The sequence below is a fragment of the Chrysoperla carnea genome, chromosome 2 (assembly GCF_905475395.1).
Source record: "Chrysoperla carnea chromosome 2, inChrCarn1.1, whole genome shotgun sequence".
Taxonomy (NCBI): domain Eukaryota; kingdom Metazoa; phylum Arthropoda; class Insecta; order Neuroptera; family Chrysopidae; genus Chrysoperla; species Chrysoperla carnea.
The window spans coordinates 55,795,605-55,822,506 of record NC_058338.1 but is presented as its reverse complement, the minus strand read 5'-3'; the positions used below and the strand labels follow the sequence as shown (position 1 = coordinate 55,822,506).

The 26,902-nt window shown below is 26.1% G+C and overlaps 1 protein-coding gene across 1 annotated transcript in view; it reads right to left on the bottom strand.

Annotated features, from left to right (window-relative positions):
- Positions 1 to 20,199, bottom strand: part of LOC123293225 (homeobox protein B-H1) — a 69,113-nt gene extending 48,914 nt beyond the window's left edge. Inside the window, exon 1 of the mRNA XM_044873972.1 lies at positions 19,692 to 20,199. Coding sequence (XP_044729907.1) covers positions 19,692 to 20,103 — 412 coding nt within the window. The 5' untranslated portion in view covers positions 20,104 to 20,199. The remainder of the gene's footprint in view (positions 1 to 19,691) is intronic.
- Positions 20,200 to 26,902: the final 6,703 nt, after the last annotated feature.

The window sequence follows — 26,902 nt, the reverse complement described above, 5'->3', positions numbered from 1 at the left end:
TTATATTTTGCCTTCATTTATGAAGTTATAGTAAAATTCATCATCAAAGTTGAAAATTATATACAAATAATTTCAACCATAAGCCTAAACTTGCCTTGGCGCTCGAAATATTACAAAATTACAAAAATTACAGTACTTTTTTTGTGATTTTAAAATCCTTTTTTTATTCTATTATTTCCAAGTTTCTGCTTTAAGATATGTTTATAAATTAAACGGAATTTTATATTTGTTGTAAGATGTTTTGTATAGAAAATTGTGAAGATTTTTTTAATCAAATTAGAAGAATTAACTATTGAGAAACGGATTTAATGGAAGTAACTTGAAGATATTTAGGTCACATTAAAATTTGTTGTATAACATCTATTAATATATGAATATGATATTTTGAACATAGGTAATAATAATTTGAAAGTTATTTTTTTAAATAATTTATTTCAATTTATAATTATTTAGGTAGGTACAATTGATAATAATCTATAAATATTCTATATTAGTATGAGAAGTCAAATATTTATATTAGTTTTAATTATTAATATTATTTTATTTATTTATTTATATTTTAATGTTAATAATTATTATGCAGTTATTTTAATTTCAATATTATACAATTTTTTTCGTTAAAATTTGTGTGGTCTTTATTTTAAAAATTATTTTTGTTTATTCATTTATTTCACAATATTTATAATTGCAAATCAAGTTGAATCTGTTAATATTTAAAACGCATTTTACTTTCCATTCGGTTTATTTGTAATGCATTTTATTTACTTGAAGAAAGTTTTATTGTAATTTTTTCGGTTGCATTTGGTATTTATATTAAAAAAAATTTTCTATTATTTAAAAGTATAGAATAATTGTGCAGTTATTCAATTTCAGTATTGCTCAATTTATTATTAAAATTTTGTGGGTTTTGTTGATCAAAATAATGGTTGGTTTATATCAAAATATATTAGCAAATCAAAATTTTTGCCTTTGTAATAGATTCTTTTTTTGTCTTTGCTGTATAGTGTATAGAAATTTTAGAATATAAAATAATTAGTTTTAATAAAACAAGTTTTAAAATGATTTAAGAATCATTTATAATCACTGAAAGAGAAGATCCAACAAGAAATGAGTCAAATTTCATTGTCACCTGCCAAAATGTCTACGGTACGACCAACGTCGTAATCAGTATTGGAGTTATAACTTATAAAAAATTAAACTACATTTACTGGATTAAAACAGCAAAACGTCAATTAATAAAAATTGATGGAATTTTTTTTTACAGCGTTTTGAAAATCGCAAACTTCTCTGCTTAAGTCTTTATATTTATTTCAATTCAAATCATAAATATATAATACTCCTCCTGTATGGCCAACCGAGAGAGAAGTCAGACGAAATCGGAAGAGTGCAGATTCTCTGTTTGTCACTTGCACACTGGCAAACGCGTATCGTTTTGGGAAACTTGTGACAATTTTATTGCTTAGTGGATCGTAAAATGTAATAAAAACGATAGGTTTTAAGTGCTATTTATGTGGAGTCGCTAACGACAAACTGAATAACACTTCTTTGCATAAGTAAGTACTGCAATTTGAGAATAAAACTTTATTATTGTGATAGGTTTATGATCGTTCAATATTAAAATATATTACCTATTTGCATCTCACTCATGACTGTTCCTTCAATGGTCCCAAATATACTACTGGCTATAGGGAAGCATTAAATATATGATTCTAATACAATCCGACAATTTACCTAATAAAATCACACGCGTACTTAGATTGAACCAAAAAAAAAAAAGAAGAACGACTTAACTTCACAATATACCTACTAGACTTATAAAAATAAAGTAAGTGAAAAAGTCATCAAACCAGACAATAAAACATAAGCTGATTAAAATCAGATTGGATCAATATTTATAATCCTCAACTTTTTAAATAATATTATTTTTTTTAAATCTATTAATAACCAACCTCTTATTAAAAACATAATATGTTTATTTCATTTCAATGTATAAATCAATTATATATTTTATCCTTTTTTTTATATATTAAGCTACCGGTTTTTTTGTGTATAGCTTCTTGTGAACATAACAGTTGACATTTTTTTTTTGTGAATCTATTCAGAAGTGTTTAGGTACTTAAAACCGGAATTCATAAATGAATTAAATAATTGTAACATAGATGTTAGATGTATCAAAAAACTCATGATGAAGATAGACATTTTGGTATTTGAAAATACTTTTTTTATTTAAATGTTTTTTGTATTTTAGATCAAAGATTAGATTAAACATTTTGAACTGTATATTTTTTTTATCATAATAAAAAAGAGTCAAGTTTGGTTGAAATTTTAGACAAGGCTTAGACAAAAATTAATTTTTGTTTAAATTTCTGTATGAATATAATTTCTAATAAATTTTATTTAACTTTATATAAGATAGTTTAAACAACTTTGATTAATCTCCAATCCCCTAGATTTTTGATCATCGGAATTATCCAGAAATCGAATTCATAAAAAAAAGAATCGAGTTTTGACAACTAGTTGTTACAACAGTTCTTACAACATTTTACGTCTAATTGATTAAAAAAATGTATTTTCTTCTTTTATCTGATTAAGGAGATATGCAAGCATTGAATAATACTAGGGATTTCAATAAAACTTTATAAATACGTTTTTTGATCAACAAAGTTTCTAGAAATCACAAAAAATTCCTACGTCACCGGGCTTTTTATAATTATTTTATCTTTCAAAGTTGGCCAAAAAATGATGAATCATATGGGTTATCCTTTTCAATTGGATATTTCTATATCAAAAAATCTAGAGAGTGTGATAAAGAACTATCTAAAATATTTAGTACTTAGACAACCTTGTATAGTTTATTATAATATAAAAATATTAGGTTGCCGATGATATAGCAACAAAATTTTAATTTAATTATAACTTCATCGTCATTTGATGAACAGAGACGACTAAAGACAACTAGAGTATTGATGATTGAGCAGCGATATCTAAATTATCAAATTTATAAGCCCCACTTGCACACAATATATTATATATTTTTGTAGTTGCATGGTATTGAAAAAGCCAAAATGATTAATTACTTGACTGCAAAGCATGTATTTGGTTTATATGTATGTACCGTTTATTGTACCAATAAACCAAAACTTTTTTACAATAATGTAGGTTTAAAATCATCTTAAATTACATTTTGGATCAAGTTCGATGATCAAGATGTAATTTCAGGTATTTCTTTTTATAAATTTGCAAAGACTTCTCAGTTCAGGTATAAGTGTTGTTTAAAAAAAAAAAATTAGTCTTAATAAAAGTGATTTTATGATAGAACTTCTATAAGAAAGTAATAAATGATAATTGTGTTTTATTATTAAAATGCAAATTTTTCAATTGAATAACAATAATTTTTAATGTAAGTTTTTTTTCCTACGAAGCGTCTAGAAAAACAAAAAATGAACAGAATATACGTGTAATATTATTTTATATGTAACAATATTTGAATTTCTAATTAACTATTAACATAATAAAATATAAAAAAAAAAAAATAACATTGTTTAATTAAGGAAAATTGTTTGTATTTGTATTGTTAATTTTTTTTCTATAGGCATATAATAATAATAATAAAATTAAAACAGTTTTTTTAATATAAAAATAAAAGAACAAGAAACAAATGTGGTGTATAAGGTAATAAAATAATAATTTTAAGTCATATTTTCCAAGAACATAAAGACGTATGTACTGTATTGAAATTCAATGGGAGAGGGTGAGGGTGTGTTATAAATCGGTTGTATATCCATAAGATCATGGTTAATGGAATTCACGGATTTCTGATACATATCCGATATCTGTATAATTAACGACTCAGTAATCCGAATGTTTTTAGTTCACCCCTTCCACATCGCTCCCTACACTCGTGAGGGTACAGTTACAATTCAGTAATACGAAATCCCTTGGTTTTTATTAAGTGTGGATTACCAAGACTCGGCTGTAGGCATATTTACTTTTCCTGACGATATTCAGCGTCGAATGAGCTGAATTTTGATATGTAAGATTGTTTATAAGACGGAATAATGAAGAAGGGAGTAATAAGCCGAAATTTGCAGGGGGAATCCTAGAGGATAAACTGTTTTTTTCGACGTTCTTAAGGCTTGGGGGATTGAGCTATAGAGTTGATAACTTCTATTTTCAACCCAGCATTAACAAGCATCAAGAAAATGACTTCTGAGTGTGTCCAGTTTCCAACCAAACTGCTTTCTTTTTAAGAAAAAAAATATCATGTTTTACCACCTCTATGTATTCAAAAACCCAAATAGCCAAGATTCCCATTTCAATCAAAAGCATCTTATGAATGAGTAATTTGACCTTTGTGATAGAGCTCGGCTTCTCAAAAGTTTTTTAATTCATATATTGCATGTTTATATGATTGGTTGTAGGTCCAAAGAGTGCTTATAACTTGTAGCTAAACTATATAACAACACATACATATAAAATATAACATTATTGATTAAGTTTTAATAAAAATGAAAATACTAAATTATTGTTATGTACAAATGTTTTTTAAAATGTGAAAAAATACATAATAAAATAATCAACTATATCATTGATTTAAAATTACGTGTAAGATATAAAGTTACGTTTACACATTGTATTTTCTTTTTTAAGTCGAATGGTACGGCCAAGTGTATGGCAAAAATCCCTATCCCTATATATATTATAAATGTGAAAGTAAGGATGTTTGTTTGTTACGCTTTCACACAAAAACTACTGTATCAGAATAACACATGAGCTATAATTTATAAAGATACATTTTTAAAAAATTAAAAAAATTATAGTTATTGTTTTGAGATACAATTTATGGATATCTGTTGTGCCAAGGTTATCATACTTCTGACATTTAAAAAAATCAAAACTGATGATTTGATACATAAACATTTTTCTGTGTAAAACAATCGAAGGAGTACACTTTTGATTATTGCATATTCATTGAAAAGAAGTAGGTAGTTCAAAAGAAATAATCATTTTTACATAATACAAAACAAAATTTTTTTTTAACGATTAGTTTTAATCCTATTTTCTCTTGATTTATTTTCATTTTTTTAAGCAATATGTTTCTTAACAAAGTGTTTATGGACATCGTTGAACAGATGTCCATAAATTGTATCTATTTCACGCTGTTTGTTCCATATTATTTTCTTTACTTTTTAATGTTCTTTGCGAGCTATTTAAAGCTAAAGCTAAGGAAAACTCGGGTGAAGCCGTGGGTAAAAGCTAGTATGATATGATTGTTCTAGATTCTACAAGTAAAATCTCAAAGATGAGTAGGGAAAATCAAAAGAGTATTCGCCTAGCTTCTTTGCGAGCTATTTAAAGGAAAACTCGGGTGAAGCCGCGAGTAAAAGCTAGTATGATATGATTGTTCTAGATTCTACAAGTAAAATTTCAAAGATGAGTAGGGAAAATCGAAAGAGTATTCGTCTAGCTACGGCTTTCGACCTCAAAGCTCGTTTGCAATATGGCATTTACATCAATGAATGATAATAGAAGCGTCAAGGGGGAGGAGGAATTAAAGAGACCTTTGATCGGCATTTGATCACTAATTCGAATAGTGTAATCACAGAAAGTTTTAATACATTAATCAAAATTTTCTCAACACTTCTAAAATTTTTTTTATCAATTAGATTTTTAAGCTGAAAGAACAGGTGACAAATCAAAGCTAACTAGTTACTAACACGTGTAATTTTGCATCTCCAACCTTAAAATTATACAAATTAACCTTAAATAAGATACACATATTAGAATTATTAGTATGCGTCATTGCAAATGATTGTAACTGAAGCTTTATAAAAATAAAAACTATAACTAAGTATATGATTTGAATACATCAAATTAAATGAATTTGAAAATTGTTCAGTTTTTTTTTATTTCAAATACTATTATTGTTTGTTGAATAATGAATTACAATTTAAAAAATAAAAATGTTGGTATATAATATCATATTATACATTATATATATTAAATATATTTATGTATTATACAATATCAATCCAATCTTATACAATTAGTAAACGTATGTTATTAGTAGTACTTTATATCAAATGTATTTAATGTATGTCGTGAGGCGTGAATATTACAAACTACATGTTATATAGTATATACCTATCGCTACAACACTATTCTAAGGTCTAGGCACGGGTGTAGAAATTGACAATCTTTTCAGAAAGTATGAAAATTAGTGTGCCATTTCTAATAAATATTCATATACGAATACTTCACTGTAATCCATTGGTTTTTATTTTATCTGGATCGTCTCCATGATACTGTAGGTATATTTTCCTCTACTGTAGGCATATTTTTGGAACTAGGTTACCTATTGCACGTAATCGTTTTGATTTGTTCACTAGTTGGGAAGTAAGTTAAAAAAAACGACACCAAAAACCGACATCAAAGTTACCTAGGAAACTAAAAATTTTTCAATCGATTCAACTTGCCATGAATTTTGAGAAAATGCAAAAATATTTTTATAACTGTCAATTGAGTAGTGAATGTTACCAGAAGCTAAAGCTAAAAGAGATAATTTAACGTAAGTACAGTGAAATTTTTATGTTATGTCATAATAAATATCCTGATCAAGCCAAACATAATGTACCCACATATTGGGTTGACTACTAAATTAGAAGTATGCCTTTTTTAAACTAAGACATACTTCTAGTCTTTTTTAAACTAATACTAGAATTAATTCATGCAAGACTAAAAGTAGGTATAAAATTAAATTCCTTAAAGAGTCAAACATAATTATTTGACTTCTTAAATTAAAACTTCTGGCTACTTTTGGGCATATAAGCTGAAATTCTTAGTGTAGGGATGTTTATAAGACGGAATAATAATATTAAGAAGCGCGGGGGAATAATAAGTGCGAACGAAAAGTGTTCGGATTAGGAGTGTTCAGATTATCCAAACTTATCTGTATTTACCAATATTTAACATACCACGCTTTTAAAAATTTTGCAGACTTCTTGTAAGAGGTCCTCGGCTATGATAGTTTTCGAAGAAGAAAAGGAGGATTGGCACGACCATGACAGCTCCCATTCAAATTTCCAGCTATTCTAAAATGACTTTCAAATACTACACTTTGTCCCAAACTTAATATATTAAATATAGAAAATATCATCGGTTTTTTTTTACTATTGTAGTAATCTGCGATAAGATTAAAGTCCTAAACTACTTTCAAATTTGAGGTAATTGTTTTTGACGCTCGGAACAATGTGTCTCCACGTCGTGGATAGCAGGCATAACAGATGGTATGTTATTCGCAAGGGGCGTTTTAGGTGAAGGTGACAGCTAAATCGAATACAGCGGTGTTATCTTGTAAAATTAGTTGCCTTAGAAAGGATAAAGGTAATTCCCGTAGTGTGTCGTAGAAGAATGCTGTTACAATGGTAACCCATGAAATAAATCTCTAGCACGGAGCTTATAGACAGAATTAAGTATTTAAACTGTAAAACATTGCTATTTTTCTTGAAAGGGCTTTTGCAAATGTCTCGCCAGTTTATAATATAATTCAGAGGACAATCTATAGTAATATATGTATTCCTATACTCATAATAATAAAATGAAAAATTGTGTTAATATTCAAAAACAGTTTTCAAACAAGGGTGATGTCAATTATGTATCGAAAATGTTAATAATGTCCAATTAAAACCTTTTACTGATTAAAAACAAAAAATGTTTTTAATAGCATAATTAGTATTACCAATAAAGGGGTTAAAAATAACGTAGGCATTTAACCAAATTTTAATCATAACACATTCCAAAAATTTATGTTGAAAATATTATAATAAGTAAAAGCATTTTAAAAGTAATTTAAACATTAATAATATTTTTTTTTTGGTGGTAACATTTTGTGCCAACTTTCTAAAACATTTATTTTCGTATGAATTTATAATTAACGATTATTTTTTAAATTTTTTAATATTTTTAAAAATAATTTTTACATCTAATATGCTTTTAAACTGCTATTTAATTGTTACGGATTTTGATTACATTACTTCACACAATGTAATTTTTAGGGTTCCGTATTTTTTAAAATAAGGACTGACCTGAAAGTATTCCTTTTATTATTGGATTACAATAATTTACTCTGATATAAAGATATTTAAATATTTATTAAACCATATTAATAATTTTTGTAAAGTTAATGTGTCAAATTGTTATTGGTTGAGAGTGAATGCCTTGTCCACAAATCTAAAGATGTTCTTTGTTTCATTCAGTTTCAATTCATCAGTGAAATACTCTGAATCTTCAGTGTGGAAGTCAAATCCACGCTATATACATATTAATAATTTTTATAAATAATTTTAACATTTTTAAACACTTTACATTTAAATTATAAAATTAGTTTTAATTGTATTATATAACAATAATTTATACTTTTTATTTTTTTTAAATAAATATTTTATTGAGTTTTGTAATTGAATAAGCGACCGCTGTGATTCTTTTTACACGGAAATACGAGTTATAAATAAATAATTTATATTAAAAATTCAATTTCATAATTTAAAAAAATATATATATCAATTTAAATTTATATTAATGTATCATTTAATTGAAAGTGTAAAAATTTCAATTTAATTGTGCTTCATTTGATAAACTATAAAGCGTACACTCCGTCGAAACCTGGTAATAAAAGAGATAGCCAAGTTGACAGTAATGACATTTCTAATTGACGCTTTATCAGTTGTGGAGGGTGCTGTTAAAAATATGAAAAAACGAACAATGATTATAAAAAGAGTTCATAATTGAAATGAAACAGGAACTAATAATTACAAAATAATATTTAATTGTTATATTAAAAGTTTGGTGACCGATATTATATTCAACTTTTATAGGAAAATGTTAAATGGTACTAGATGGTAGCACAAAATGTCGATTTCGATAACTCGAATCATAATTAGTTATTGAATTATTTTTTGCTCAAAGAGTTATTGTGGTATAAAAAAAGCAAATTTAAAATAACTAACCAATAAGTCCATGGTAATTGACCAGTACCATACCTACTCTGCCAAAGGTTGTTCTGATTATGTGAACAGAACACCGATAATACTGAGTTATAGTTAGATTTTTAGAGGTAAAAATGAAATAGTGTTATCATGGAGGTCTAATTTTTGAGATAGTACGTAATATTTTGGAGAATCGTTCTTGATATTTGGAGTAATTGTACTTGATTATTAATAGATTGATTAAATATTGTAACAGTTTAATATTTTTTATCACTCTCTTAAAATCGTGTAACCCCACCCGGTACAATAAGATCGTACCACATGAAGAATGTTAAAATATTGAAAATATTCAGTTGCATGTTGTTGAGGATGATGTCATCTTATAATTCCTTGTTACGTAGAATAAATATTAAATATTAATATACTTAAAACACAATATAAATTGTAATAAAATCTAAAAAAAAAAAATCATTTCATATGTTATTGTTAGGTAACCAACTATGTGTTATGATTATAACATGTGATTCATACAGGAATTATTTGTTTATATACGGTGTGATCTGAAAAATTTTACACATTTTATTTTCAATTTTTCTGATTTATTAAAAAAATTAATTAAGTAAATTAAGATATTTATTTATTAATACTACAATTTTCGGTGTAGTTTTGTTATAGATTGGTCTTGGAAATTTATTTTAAATATTAATTTCATTCATTTAGACTTGTTGTAAAAATTATTCGTACGTTATTTTCAACTTTGATGATGAATTTTGGTATAACTTTATGAATCTAGATGAAAAATAAGAATACAATTTTTCAATATTTATCTTGGTTTTCGAAAAATTGAAAGCTAAATAATTTAACAAAATTTGCAATTTTCAATATTTTGAAAATTACTCCAGATATAGAAAAATTTTAATCTTACTTTTCGACAAATGTTGTCAGGTTATAACATATTTCATCATGAAAATTGAAAAAATATATTTTTTAAATTTGTATCCCTACTACCGTGCTCATACATCTTTAATTAGTCGAGCACAATTTTTTTTTTTTTTCCATAACTTATTAAATTTTTAATTTTAATTTTAATTGTTTGTTGTTAGGTTCTAGCAACTAGTTTTGGACAAATCTATGAAAACATTCATCTTCCGTTTTCCCAGAAGGCCAATATTAAATATGTCTATTTTTCAAGTCATTTTTAGATTTTATTTAGAATTAGTCCAACTTCATAAAAAAAAATTAAAAATGTATTTTCGCAATATCGATTGTTTGGACCTCAAACAATTTTGTAATATTTCAGCCACCTTAAATCGCCCCGTAAAAGTAGTATTTTATTTTAATATGGAATATATTGTTTTGTGTTATCACAACAATAATATATACCTAACTTTTTTTTTTTTTAATTTTTTATAATATTAAATATTATATTTTAAATAATATAAAAATGCGGACGTGAGTAGTTATAATATGCACTCATTTAAATCGTTTCATCCACTCACACACATACTACTCATTTTATTTCATTATACTATTATTATTATATTTAAAAAATTAAATATTTTAAAAAATTAAATAAATTATAATATTTTTTATGCATGTAATAATAATAATATTTATATGTTTTATTAAAAATATTTAAATATAATGGGGTAACGTGTAGTACCCTGGATATAATATGCCTTGAATCATTAATCGGCTCATCTACTGACTGGGAGGCTGCGGGTTCGAATCCAGGCAGCGGCATTGTGAGAAATCGTAATTAATGGGGCGGTAAAATTGATTACACTGCCGTCGCTTTTATAAGAACGAAGTAACCGACTCCACCCACATCATAAAAATTTCATTGATTCATTTCATGTAGTTTGAGGTAAAATAAATAAAGATTAAATAAATAGTGATGTGGATGGTCTCTGTTATAGATAGACATCTCAAAAAATGGAGGTTAATCTCCATTATTATTATATAATTATTATCATTCTATTTGTTGGGTGCATAAGTGCCGCCAATGATAATGTCAGTAAGGTTTTTTTGCATTGTAATTTTTCATATTTTTCGAGTTATAAAATTCAATAAAACGAATGAAAGTGGACAGTTACATAAAAATTAAAAAATACATGTACACATTCGCTAAGGGAAATGTCAAACTTTGTCACCCTGCATGAGAATAAACACCATTTCGTCTGTTCAAGCAAACGGTATGATATTGATATAGTAACTGTAAAAAGGATTACCTCTACATTCTACCAAAAATCACTATAGCGATGCCATCCATATTTCAGTTTCAAACATAAAATACATTGTTGATTAAAAAAATTCTTATAACTCACCTCCCTGTACCTTGGGTCAAACAACTTCCAAAACCATTGATACATTTATTCTTTTGGTTATGGAATGCAATGTATAAATTGGCGTTGCACAACTGGAGAAGAAGATGCCTCAATTCACTAAAGTCAAAGTCAATAAAAATTACACTTTTAATGAACTCTCATGGGAAAGGATGACCGTAAGAAAATCTTATATGATTTCTAATGCATAATGACGTTTCTTTGAGTTAGCTGTAAAGATTACATATTGAAGAACTTATCTTCAAATATCGATAAAGTGATCCAAGGTACATTAGTATGTAAGGTATGGTATACAATACCATGGATCCCAAATTTTAATCGATTGAATAAAAGATACTACACTTTCCCCTATCGTATATATTATAGCTAATATTTATCTATAAATGCAATAAATTTATGTATTATATGAATTAAATATCACACAGCGTGAAAAAAAATAAATTTTTGTAATATTTATTATTTTTGATGAGTTATATATTTATTACAATGTTTAAGTACTTCCGTTTAATAGTTTATAGTGGCTTTTGTTAATTTTTATATTTTTCAATTAATTATAACTGAATATGATTTTGAATGATTAATATAAACAAAGAATTTCCTTTAACGATTGGTCTTCATTGTCTAACAATTTATGTCTGTTGAAACAAAAAATAATCGGACTTGTATGTCTAAATAAGTAAGCAGACAGAAATTTTTCCTGCTCTATGTTTCTAAATCATACCACAATAATAAAAATTTTGACATTTGAGCGGTTTTTAACGATTTGTTTTTTAAAATATGGTAAATGTGCTCTTAAAAGCGAATGGCCGAAGGAAATGGAGCTATTGCTTTTGACTGATAAGGGGTAGCATCCTGCTTTTCAAATTTAAACTTATCTCTGACCACCCTGGCCGAAACCAAAACGTTGGGCTCCGTTCCCCCCAAAAATACGATTTATTATATAGAATTTCGACTAGGATTACTGTAACATATAGAAAAATAGCTAAAATAGTAAAAATTATTTTATTATAAGCAATACATTTTCATACCAAAACGTTTTGACATCGAATGGAAACTTGCTGTTTTTTAATTGGATAATTACTTTTTTGCCATAAACTACAATTAAGTTAGGTTTGGTATAATCCCCCGTGCAACTTCAAGAGTGCCGGACAACAAACACACCGTTTTATCGAGCGTCGGATAACATATTTTGAATTTGTCATTTATTTTTGTAAATAAAAACAAGAAACAGTAATACGCCCTACTAACGATAATTTTCTCAATGTTGCTCAACTACAAAGGGTCAGCGAGATTAAATAATACATGACAAGAAAAAATCGTCTGACTGTAAAGAGTAATATTTTCCATGGTTTTTGCGATTATGTAGAATTTTTTTTGAAAATTTCAGCAACTATTTATTGTTTCAAGAACTTTTATAACAGCTACAAACAATTAAGTAATTAAAACATTTATGATAAAATTATCTTTGTTAAATTATATATATATATGATTATACTGCAATTGCATAAGTGTACCGGATACACGCGTAAACATTTGGGAATTTTATAATAATTTCTGGTTTTAATGGTTTCCATATTATAAATAAATAAACGTCTTAATTATAATTGCCCGTCATAGTTTTGTAAATAAATGATCTTTAGACTTTTTATGATTATAAAAATACCACTTCCCAATTTTATTTGAATTGAGGTTATTCGATTAATATTAAATATTAAAAAGTTTTGAAATAATTTCTTTTTTGTATCAATAAATGATGGCGGACGGATCTGATAGCAATTACAAGAAAAATCTGTTAAACACTTTTTAATAACTAAATTTTATCAAAAAATTTAATACTTTTGATTCACATTTAAAAAAATTGTATTTTTAAATTAGGCTGCATATACTTATTTGAAATTTTGATCTTAACATTTAGAAAATAATCGAATAACCGTTATAAAAAACGGTAGAAAATTAAAAAACGGATGAAGGAAAATATTTTTGAAAATTATTAATTTTGAAATATTTATTCAGATAAAACTTAATAACGGAAATTGAGGTTAAAATTTTTGAATAGTTTTTTTTTTTTTTATATATATATTTATAATGTAATTTTAAATATCGAATAATTTATTTTTAAATGATGTTAATTATTTTAATGGAAATATTTATTCACCAGCCGGAAGTTCAAATACAAGCCGGTACTGTTGTAGAATAATCAGTTTTTATTGCAAATTTATATTAATTTTTTTTTTCATAATTTTTCTATTTAAATCTGTAAGCAAAGGTCATCGATCCGATGAATTTTCAAAAAAAGTCTGAAAAGTCTTTGAAATTTCTAACTGTATACAAGTCTTAAAGTTATTTTTGTTTGAATATTTCTGAAATTAAAAATGCATAAAGTACCCCATTGTATTTTTTTTTGAATAATTTTTAACAGAATTATATAAAAGTTATAATTTTTAAAATATAGTAAATAAAATAAATAAATATAAAAAATTTTAATATATTTTAATAAAATCATCTTCTTGCATCAATAAAAGAAATAATATATTTACACTTTCTCTTTACTCTTTATTGTTATTAATAATGATAATAACAATAAGTAAATAATATATGAAACAATCAAAATGTTTTTATTATTATTGTTATTATTATTATTTATAAAATAATAAATGATTTATAGGATTCCTTTAGTTGTAATTATTATGTTATTATATAAGTTTTAAAAATGCATACAATAATCATGATATGGAAATATCTATGAATTAAATTTTGATCTAAGTTATATTTATTTATCACAAAAATAACTATATATGGAGAGTTCGGAGTGAAAAATCTGAAACTTTTATAACTTTTTGAGTATGTTGTCAGTATTTAAATAAAGTTAATTGGAAAGCAGCAAGTATTAATTTTAGTTCCCGTGGTTAGCCCATCAGTTTTTGAAATAGTACGAGCAAATGACTTGAATTTTTTTTATTTGATGGTTTTCTTATAGTTCTTTAAAAATACGATACACTTTTTTTAAAAAACGTCATATTTTTCATTTCAACTCGAACAATATTGATTTTTCAAAAATTGACTTTTTGAATAATGACAATTTTGCTTAGAATTGATCCCTCAATTCTCAAGTCAATCGGATTTATCGGAAAGAATTTAGAAGTTTTACCCTCGTAGACTGAACAAATTGTAATGAAAAGGGTACTCTATCTTTAAAAATACTCGATCAAAAACTTTGTTTACTATGTATATAAAATATAAACGTGTATATAAAAACCCTCTACTATTTTTCGAATTTTCCACAAAATTAACTAAAACGAGCTTATCGTACACCTCCGATTCCACTGCTAATAAACAGTGAAACAAATTTTCATTGATCTTTGTGAACAATAGATTACAAAATAAGTCAACACGGACCTGATGATGATAGACAGTTAGATAGATGCGTTTGCGTTTTTTAAAGTAATAAAAAAGAATAAATATTTATAATATTAATAATAAATATTATTTTTAATGTTATGATTATCATTATTGTTATTACTGCTAATTGAGGAAACAATAGCAAGAAGTACTTACTTTACTTACATTTCTTTTAACTAGACAATAATTTATTTTTATGGTGCTTACTTAGTTACTTTACTTCATCATAGACATTTAGACATAGACAGGCATATAAGAAACTTTTGCAATCATTTAATTGTGAAATATATTGATAGTACCTATGCAAGATTTATGTATGAATATATTAAAAAGAATAATTGCATTATTTTACTACGTTTTTGTATATGTCTGCCCGGATCAAATTTTTCAATTAATTTTAAACTATCTTCCCGATGACAAACTTGGCAATTGAACATAGATAAGAAATGCATGGTGAGAAATTTTTTTGCAAATATCACTATGTAAGTAAAGGCGTGAACGTAATACTGTACTTATGTAAGTGGAAAGTGGCGCTAAGGTTTTTATACCAAACAATTTTGTAAATAACCCCAAGTATTATCGGATACATTTTAAGTATCTGTCCTTACACCATACCAGCATTGGAATAAAAGCCATGCATTTCTTACCGTGTGGTTGAAAATGCATGAAAATGAAAAGAAAAAAATCCAATATTAAAAAATAGTAAATAATTATTAAGGAAAATTTTTAGTTACAGATTTGAAATTTTGAACATAGGTAAATAAGAATTGGATGACAATACCTGAAAATGTAAGAAAAATCCGATATTTAAGAGTAGAAAATAAAAATTACTAAGCTATAGATTAAAAAAAAAAAGATCATTCCCTTTGCCCGCCTTGCGCATACTAAAATAAGATCGTCGCAGTAGTAATGAGCTCTTAAGATTCAGTTAAGACTCTTAAGATTCAGTTTTGTAAAACCACGCTTTTGTTAAATAGCTTAACTAAAAAGTACAAAATAATTTCTATAATAGTTCAAAAAAAAGTGATTAAGAAAAAAATCATTTTAACGTCAAAAAGCGTGGAGTTCTTGGCTTCAATTATTATTAATATTTTATTAACAGATATTTCACGCTTTTTTTACGAGAAAATAATTTTTTTTCTTATCCATCTATTTTTTTTAACTTGTAAGAATTATTTTTGAAGCGTGATTTATAGTTTTTTTTTTAAATTCTTTAAATTATATTATTTATTTTATACTTTTAAATATTATCTGCGCTTCCACCATCAAATATTTTTTAGTTGATCGTAAATCCTGAAGATTGTGATCAGGATAATAGGACAAACTTAATAAATTATGTTAATGTAATTAGTACTTGATAAGTTTTCGATATTTCAATTCCATCCGACGTTTTGAAGAAAATTACTTTCAAATCGCGTATTGGTATATAGAAGTATTTTCATAATCGACAAATACCATTTCTTTGAAACGGCTTTTTCGTCTAGTTATGTAATAATAAATTCTTTTTCTAAAGTTAACCATGACTAAATAAATAAAAAAGTAGAATTAAATGAGAGGAACTAAGTACAGGAAATTTGGTTACCTCCAATAAATATTAATTAATAACTTATTCGAGGTGAAAAATTTTTGATTATAAAAAATATTTAATATTAATTATAAATTAACGAAAGTATATTCAGTTATGAATTTTATTTTAATAAAAAGGAATAGAAAAAAGTGTAATAAAAATATTTTAAATTAATAATACTTACAAAAAATATAATTGATATTTATTAATACTACAACACATATTCAATAATTAATAATTTATGCATAAATAAATAAATATATAATTATAATTTTTTATAGAATTAATTAATGATTAAATATGGATTATTACTACAAATTCTTATATGTATACAATTTTTTTTTTTGAATATTCGGGAAATATGTTTGATATAGGTGAAACAGTTTTTCTCATTAACTAAAAACCTAACCTTCAAAAACAATAATTATTACTCTTATACCTATAATCTTAAATCTTTGTTATTACAAATGTTTGAAATAAAAAGAGCACAATGAAATCATCGTCAGAAGCTAAAATAATGTGAAATATATATTTTTGACAAAATGCAAAGATAAAAATTTACTTTGAAACAAATTTAAAATTTCTAAATGTTTGTACGGTGTATTGATTTCAGAAATGAGAAGGCTCTACGAAGTTTTAAGAAAATTTAGCAATTGGCTTTTTCTTGAAAAATATCGTAAATGGCCTGTTTTTGGTCATTTTCTTTTTTTTACTCTATATTCTTTTATCAATATTAACAGCTTAAGTCGTGCAATTTTCATTTTTTGGTAGTTTTCGTTCCTTGATTCTTTATTAACTAAATGCTTATGTTTCGTAAGGTCGAAATAGGATGGGATATAGATTATAAAATAAATTCTCAAGTACGTATTTCCTTATATTCACCTTCGTGGTCCGGTATCTAGGAAATAAAGCTTTTTAGGTTTAAATTTGTCAAGTTTAAACACATGATAATTTTACGAATCGTTCTGGTTATCCTGGTTATTTTAGGAATCGTCATTCTGTTGAAAGAGCATATCAATACAATAAATATATATTTTTTTGACAAAATTGTGTGTAATCAGTACCTCTTCCACCTAAATTTAAGCTATATTTTTTGGATGTATATATTTAGCATCTCTTTCTTTATACGTATAGCTTCTTTAGTTTACGTTTAAAATGTAGCTAAAATACAGGTTGAAGGTTTGCAGGATTTTTTTTTTTGGGTGTAATAAATTAAAACTTTAATCGATTAATGTTTATTTTATTTAAGTAAAGAACGAAAATTTATGCTTTGTTGCAAAATCTACTGTTTAAATGTATTGTGGCTGATTGCCAAACAATTTAAATCCTGCATTTTATACATACATCAATAATATATCCAGATAAATATTTGAAATTTGCTCTTTTCACTATAAATAAATATTTAATGACGTTGAACACATTTTTAACATGAGTGACAGCACCTCATCATAAATTATGTCTAAAAACTCAAACACATTATATTTACCTAAAAATATATAAACTATTTTGGATTGTAACTTCAAGTTTATACATAATTGATACAAGGGGAGTTAAAAAGTGTATCCAGAATATTCTTCAAATTTTTCATGTCGAAAATTTTTTGTGTATGGACTTGAATCACGTACCTACTGTTTTAAAACAGTTGATATGGTGATGTGTTTTTTTCATTCAATTTTTTTTCAAACTATTTATTGTTTAAAGGTCAATACCGTGGTAAAAATTGATTTAAGTAACAATAAGTTGATGGAGTAAATAACTAGGGACACGGTAAGAAATGTATAGCTGTTTACTGCAATGCTGGTATGGTATAGAGGCAGATATTGAATAGGACTATTCATCAGAAGTATTATGGGTATCGCCAAAAATATGGGCTTGATATAATAACCATTGCTAATGTTAGTATGGCATTCACACCGATACTGACATAGTGATATAAACAAAAAATTGTTTACTGGGAATAGTTTAATAGAGCGACAGCTATCAGCAAAATTTGCTTTTGTAGAGCTTATAGAACGTACCCTTCCGCGTCACATAAATACCTTGTAAATAATAAAAATTAAAGTGCTATTGAAAACAAAACCAAAATTATGTTGGCAGCTATCTTTCGCAGGGGTTATACAGCAAGAACACTTGGGTCAAACCAATTTTTTATTTTTGATGCTTATTTTGATCCTTTTTTACATATAGTTTTTTAAGGCATTTCTGGAAAAACTTATAACTAAATAATCTTGCTTATAACTGCAACTTTTTACAATACTTTATCAATACTACAGACAGCTATAATTCGTTCTTTACATTATAAATATGTGCATCAACATAAGTTTCAAACATTTTTCCGTTTAAATCAAACTATCTGGATAGTAAAATTATTTTGAGAAAATATCTAAAATATGCTTTAATAATTTATTTCTAACCTTTTAAAAGTTCAAAGCTGTTTATCAAACAACGCATTAAGACTTGGGTTATACTGAAAACTTAGAAGAAAGTTAAAAGAAATATATTTAATAAATAGGTACTATTTTATTTTTGAAAAAGGCTTTCATAAGCATATCGTGATTTCTGCAATTTAAAGGAGAAGTTTTAAAACAGAATAACGTCGACGTAAATTCAATTTTTTTTTAAGACAATATTTTTGTTGAAAGTTTATAACGACTGAACTATTAAGACTCAAGTTATATAAATTTTTAAAATTTCAATTTTTAAAACTGTGCCGTATAAATTTAAAATAATAAAACATGCCAAAAATAATAATAAAATGCGTATCAAGGAAATAGGAGTCGTGAAAATTGTTTATTTTAGAAAATTACGGACTTTGGTATAACAAACGCTTGAGTATTTAAAACTTACTTTTGCCGCGTCACATTCGTGTGGCAGGTTGGAAGCTCAATTTAATTTATTTAAATTTTAATTTCGTCGAGAAACTGATATTATTTTTAATAAAATGGTAAAAATTTTGTGCGTGACCATTCTAACCAAACAAGATTTACAAGTGAAAATTTTGTTTTATTCTAAGCGACGCAGAAGCGCCCAAACCTTCTGTCATTAACTTCTCTTGAAAAATCACTAACTTTTTTTATCAGAATTTCTCTGTTTTTGGAAAATGATCGAACATAAAGTAGAAAAACCTATTTAGGACTGACAATAATTCATCAAGCTACGGATTATTTTGCCCCCTTGGAACAAATTTTTGATCAGTTAAACAAATGGCATTGGAAGGCTGGAAATTTTTGTCTTAGCCTTTAGAAACGAAACAAGAAAATATGCAGAAAATTTAAAAAAAACTTGTTGCAGGAATATAAAACAAACGAACTGTAGAGTATAAATGCAACGCATAAAGTGATCATCAGATTGATTTCAACATGGGAGATTAATTTTTAAAATAAAATTGGGACTTACCGTTTGAACAAACACTAGAATTATCACCATGATTTCCACTTGAATCCGTATCACTATCCGCATTGTTATCACGATTATCAAGTCTTTGGCTATGATCAAGTCGATGATGATGATGATGTAATGCCGTTACAGCATGTAAACTAAGATCCCTAGGTCCTGGACTAGGTGTTCGCGGTTGTCCAGGTGGTCCATTACCGCCACCAGATAAAATATCCGTGATCATAAATCGTGACCTCGCCGCTGTGGATGTATGCGGCATGGTCGATGCCTGTGCTTGCTGATGCAAATGATGTTGTAAATTATTTTGATGTTGCTGATGTAAACTTAAATTATTTTGTTGCGTATTTTGCTGATAGATTTGTGTAAATGCAGGTGGATGCAGGAGCTTCAATGTATCACTTTGTACAGTCATAACAGAGCTGTAATTGCTCTTATCTGATTTACTATGTCCAAAACGGTTGTCCACAATTTTTTAACACAAACAATGTTTTTTAACATCAAAAAATTTCTTAGTTTATGTAACCCAAAAAAATATATAATTTTCGCACCTTTCACAAAATACAAAAAAAAAATAACACTTTAAAATCACTTTTCAAAAAATTAGTTTTCTTTTTTTTCACCACAAAAAAAATCACAGATTAAAAACGAACTCAGTTAATTCACCAGTCAAGATAAAATATATATGCATAAAAAAATCAGCCAAATCGGTGTTAACAGAGACGATTATGCTATAAAACTAACATTAACACCACTTAGGTTCACACTCAGAGACAACCCAATGTAGAATATACATGTATTGAAAAGCATGCTCATAAATCAGCCATATTGAGAGTGGTAAATGTGATCCCCCCACTTACTACGTACTTGCTATATAGTATAACATACCGGTCATTTTCACCCCCCACTTTCATTCAAAAAGTATTTCTAAACCAATCAGATTTTATGTTTAATGATTATATGTACGAATCATAGTATGTGAAAGGCGTTGTTTTATATTTGAGAATATAATTCGACTGGGGTACTATATACACAACATATACACTTAATCCATGAATACTATACTTGGGCTATACAATGTTTGAATGTAGGTACTCACCTCCTTCTAGATTTGATTTTATTAAGTATTTTATAATATAAATATAATGGGGAAATAACTGGTTACGATTTTATACCATTGAATTGTACAAAATGCTATCAACTGTTTTGTTAACGCTTTTGTTTTGTTTTCTGAGTGTATTTGTATCTGTATTGTATGGCTAACAGGCTTCGATCATCATGGAACCATTCCAATTTTCAATTTTTCTTTTCTTCTGGTTTTTGCCTTAAATAAGAAGCACTTAAGAGAACAATAACTTATTTTTTCAGCTTACAATATTTTATTCAATATATTACAAATTTTTTTAATCTTGTCTCGGAACATCAAATACGTTACTTAAAATTTTTTTCAACTAATTTAAAAAATAATATTCTTAATGCATAAATCTGAAAAATATTTAAATGCTTGTACTCCAATTTTTTATAGGAATTATTTTTTACCTTCTTGCTCAGCTAGTTACAAAAGCGTTATTAATATTGTGTTTTTTTTTTTAAAATTATTTGCGCTTCCACCATCAAATATTTTTTAGTTAATCGTAAATCCTGAAGATCAAGATCAGGATAACCAAACAAACTTAAATTGTGTTACTGTAATTAGTACTTGATAAGTTTGCTATGTTTCAATTCAATCCGATGTGATATACCAGTGTTATTTTACCATAAATTTCAGCAAATATCACCTCTACGATTAGCCAACAGTTGAAGTATTTTCATAATCGACAAATACCATTTCTTTGAAGCGGATTTTTCGTCTAGTAAGGTTTTTCTAAAGTTAATCATGACTAAATATATTAAAAAACTAAATTGAATAGGAGGAACTAAGCACAGGAAATATGGCTACCTCCAATAAATATGAATTATTAACTTATTCGAGATGAGAAATTTTTATTATAACAAATATTTAATATTAATTATAAATTAACGAAAGCATATTCAATTATGGTTTTTATTCTAATAAAAAGGAATAGAAAAAACTGACATAAAATATTTTAAATTAATTTTTGTTTTGTTTTGAGTGTATTTGTAACTGTATTGTATGGCTAACAAACTTCGATCATCGTGGAACCATTCCAATTTTCAATTTTTCATCTTCTTTTTTTTTGCCTTAAATGAGAAGCACTTAAGAGAACAATAACTCCTTTTTTCAGCTAACAATATTTTATTGAATATATAACAAATTTTTTATCTTGTCTCGGAACATCAAATACGTTACTAAAAATTTATTTAAAAAATAATATTTTTAATGCGTAAATCTGAAAAATATTATAAATACTTGTACTCCAATTTCTCAAAGATTCCTTTATGATTACTCTGAGATTTCATACTTACCACATAATGCCATTTAATTGATTCGACTTTTTATTTTTGATAAATATAAGGTATTTTAAATCAGAATTTAAAGATAGAACTTCTTAAATTAAACTGTGTGCTTTAAAAATATACTTTGTTTCTCTTAAATGTTGGCCTCGATAAAAAAAAACTCAAGAATATATACAAAAAACACATATAATGGTGGAAGAGTCGGGAAGTTCAATTTGTTCTTAGTCTTAAAATATGTTAGTGGTTAGTTTTTGTAAAAAAAGGTTTAAAGTACAATTGCTATTCTACTTACAAGAAAATATATACTTATCTTAACTCATTTTTTTAAAACTATTAAATTATTATTAAAACTACTTCTAAATTTTAAAAAATGTGCTGAAAAGTTATATAATAAATACTCAATTTAGCGTGAACTTCAAAATATAATTGTTCTTACGAAAATTTTTCTTCTTTGTGGTTAGATTTTATTGATTATTTTTTAATATAAATTTAAAATAGGGAATAAGACTGATCCAATAGATTTTATACCTTTGAATTGACAATTAAAATCAATTCTGAATGCTGAAATCTTTTTAAATGTTTTTACAATTAAAATGTGAACAGTTTTATTTAACAGAAAAAGATCTTAAATTTTTAACGAATTTGATTCTAATATAGGTACCGATTTCAAAACTTAGTAAAAAGTATAAACTAGTTTTATGATAAATATACTATATTTAGTATGCTCTTGAAGAAGTAATTATTTTATTGAAAATTTTCCTCCTTTTCGAAGTTTTAATACTGGACACTGGACACGCAAATACTGGACACGATTTCATACCATTAAATAGTACAAAATGCTATATCATCCGTTTTGTTTTGGGTTTATTTGTAAATGCATTTTACGATTAAATGGATTGGATCACGATGGAACAATTCCAAATTTCAACTTTTTCTTCAAATTAGAAGAAATTGCCAGAACAATAATATTGAGCTTACAATATTGTTAAATCATTTTTTTATTTTATCTCACAGGACCAAGAAATCCTAAATAATTATGTAGGTAGGTATGTATTACTGAAAACATTTTTAAATCAATTTCTAAAAATGATCTCAACGCATCAATCCTTTTAAATGTTAAATTGTTCCTTGAGATAAAGTTATGGTGGAAGCGCATTGAATAACATATAAAATAGAACACAAAAATAGTGGAGGTATTGGTATCCTAAAATAGTATTAAATTAAAAAATTTCATTTTGAAATAGGTAAAACTTTTTATTTGATTAAGTAGAAAATTGAAACTTTTACTAAATTGATGTCGAAACATTTTCGGCACTTTTTAAATTTCTTAAATTTAGCCCACAATTTTTGTATTTAAGAACAAAATTATATTATTTTACATAAAATAAAAACTTTGTTTAAGTCGATTTCAAATAAGCAGAAAAAAGTAATAAATTGCTATATGATACAAAACTACTTTCTTTAACGGTTTAAAAAAATTAACTTAAAAAAGCATATCTATCCCCCTTCTAGATTTAACTGTTTTTTTTTTTTTTTTTTAGTTTCTAGGCAATCCTGATTTATCTACAGCTTAGCAAACAATTTAATATTGTTTTTATCCAGAATTTCAAAAATATTATGATCATATGGTCAGTTGTAGTAGAACCATCTTTTTCTGCACACAGGCTAAGATCGTCAATACTCGTCAATTTCGTTTGTTTTTACTAAGTTAAATAAAAATAAAATTAGTTTTTGATGACTAGATTTGGATATTAAAAAAGTACTTTGAAATTTTTAAAATTCAATAGAAACTTACTATTGCACTCAATTTAAATTAATCTAAGGCACTATTCCTCTTGACAAAACACAAAACTGCTATTGCATTTCGAAGTAAAAGAAAACGGTATTAATTTTTTAAATATTAATGTAAAGTTTGTGATCTTGTGGCATTGGAAATAAATATGTATACAAATTATAATATTATTATATGGTTTTCCCTTCGCCTGCATCAAAAATACATATTAGTTTTCAAGAAAATCCCTATATATTATAAATTGGAAAATAAGGATGTTTGTTTGTTTCTTTAGTTGTAACGCTTTCAAACAGAAACTACTGAATGGATTAGAATTAAAATGCACAGGAATATATCTCCTACATCAGAGTAACAAATGCGCTATAATTTACAAAGATATATTTAAAAAAAGTTTAATGAAGTCTATGAAATTCCACTTCGCCATCTAGGAGCATCATTTTGAAACATAATTAAGGATTTATGTAAAAAATAGTGACCAAAATACAATTGTTCCTGTTCTGATATACTTAATGAATCAAGACTACATAACATTTAAAATAAATTGAAGTTGAAATCTGTACATATATTTTACCTGGATATAATAATCCCCACCCCTATTTCGTGTGTTATAGAAGAAGGATTAACGAGAGTAAGAGAGGTGGAGGATATGACGTGGTGGGATCTACTTTTAAACCCAGCGAAGCGAGCAGGTATCAAGCTAGTTATTTGTAAATATTGTTTTACAAGAATACCAAAGACTATAATATATTGTTAATATCAGTTTAATATATTTTTAGCATAACTTTTTGATAAACTTGTAGTTTAATGTAATAATAATCACATGTTTCATCATATCTTACCGCGATACATGTACTGACTTGCTTAAAAAATTTATTTGATATTAGTAGGAAATTTATATTAATTAATACATATTTGAATGCCAACTTTGGTTTTTTAATTAGATAACAAATAATACCCTTTTTTAATATTTAATAGTTTCAGTAAACCAAAAAGAGTGTAAGTTTTTATCGTATAAAAATCGGTTTAAAGATAATTTAAGAATTAAAAGGCAGCTATAAATTAAGTTTTTCAATCATGTTTCAATATTACAAGAAATATGTTCATGTCTATGATATTTATTAAGAACGAAATTCAATTTTCCCAGAGCCTCCACCATATTTTTATTCTATTTTTCTAATAGTTTGGTTAATATCCACATGTTTTAAAAAGTCTGAAAAAGTGCAAAAAGTGCAAAATAGCCCAATAAAATAAAGGTTTTTCTGCTTAAAAAATCTAAGTGATGTTTTTTGTAAACTATTAAGTTTATTGCAACTTTAGTAGTAATTATAAAATTTGTTTATTTTACATAATATTGGTCCTGTACAAAATATCTGTATAAGAAATAGTTCTCAATAACATTTTTAAAGTGATTGAAGTAGCTTACGTTTTTAAGAATACTTCAAAGTGTAAGCTTTGGGGATAGTTAGCATTATAAAGAAGCATTTACAAACACAGCATAATAGCATAGTTAACACCATTTATTTAACGCATATACCACACATACCACATATGCATATAAATATTTATAGTTATAAAATACATTTTAAAACTACATAAATTTATAATACAATTTTTCTTTCTTTTTTTGTTATTGTAATTTTATGGTCTGACGATGTTTGTTATAAATAATATAATTCTTTTAATTTCATTTTCTGTATCATCAATATGTGTATAGCAAGTAAAGTACTTATTTATATATTTACTTAAACATAACACTTTCACTTACTTTAAACAATAATTATTCTAATATATAGAATCTTAGATTTGTGCCATATCCATTAGGTTTACAGAAAATAGTAGCAAGGGATTCCACACCCGTTTATTACTTTATTTAGCATTCAACATTTTATCAAGACATGGTGAGTTGCGGGTTCGATTTCAGTCGTCTCAACAAAAAATAATTTAAGTAGTTGTGATGGAGTGGTAAATTCAAAAGCCTACTATGAATGACACATGCATGAGGGAAGTGCAGCCGTATTCTCAAAATCAAAAAATGGTGAATTAATCAGCGAAAGAGATATCACTAGCTAAACTTACCTGATTATTACAAAGCTACTCCATTTAGGCGCAAGATAAAATAAGGGCAATCAAAGCATACTAATTTGATAATATTTTGTATTTTAGAGCGTGGTATTTGTGCATTAGTTATTAACGTATGCGTATGCGATATTTCACAACCAGTGCATGCCAGGGAAATAACAAATACATTAATAATCCGTTATCACACGTATATCGTACAAAACTTTATCTCTAAAATGAGATATTGAGAAAACTAGAACATTAAAAATGTGGTAACTTTTGTAAGTTATAATTTTGACATTAATTTGGCTAATTTGATTGGCTGAAATTGCTTGAAATGAAACTTTTTTAAATCTTTCAACTGGGCTGGGTTTTTTATTCATACATGCAATGGGTCCTAAGGTCACTACGTCATCTGGTCATTAAATCATTATCAGTATTTTCAGATAATATGATTAGAATAATAAAGATAAGGGTACAGATTCTTGTGATCCTAGTCAAGATACTGAGATCAAAAAAAGTCATGTACATAAAGAAAGGTCAGTCTTACACACAAAGTAATAAGAACATCTCCCTTATCACATCCATAGTGGGCATAGTATATGCTTTAAACAAACACATACATAATATTATTTAGCTTGAAAGGTATAAATTTAAAAAATATACAATGCATGTATACTAGATACAATATAATACATATATATATATATATATATATATATATATATATATATATATATATATATATATATATATATATATATATATATATATATATATATATATAGGCACACAGATTATTAACATTTCATACGAAAAGCATATCCCCGGACAACTGTCCTTCCTGGCATAGTCGTCTGGAAATGTATCCCACTACTTATTACTTACTTACTACTTTGTGATAGTCTCTGACCAAAAAATACATAAAAACGTGACACCAGGTATC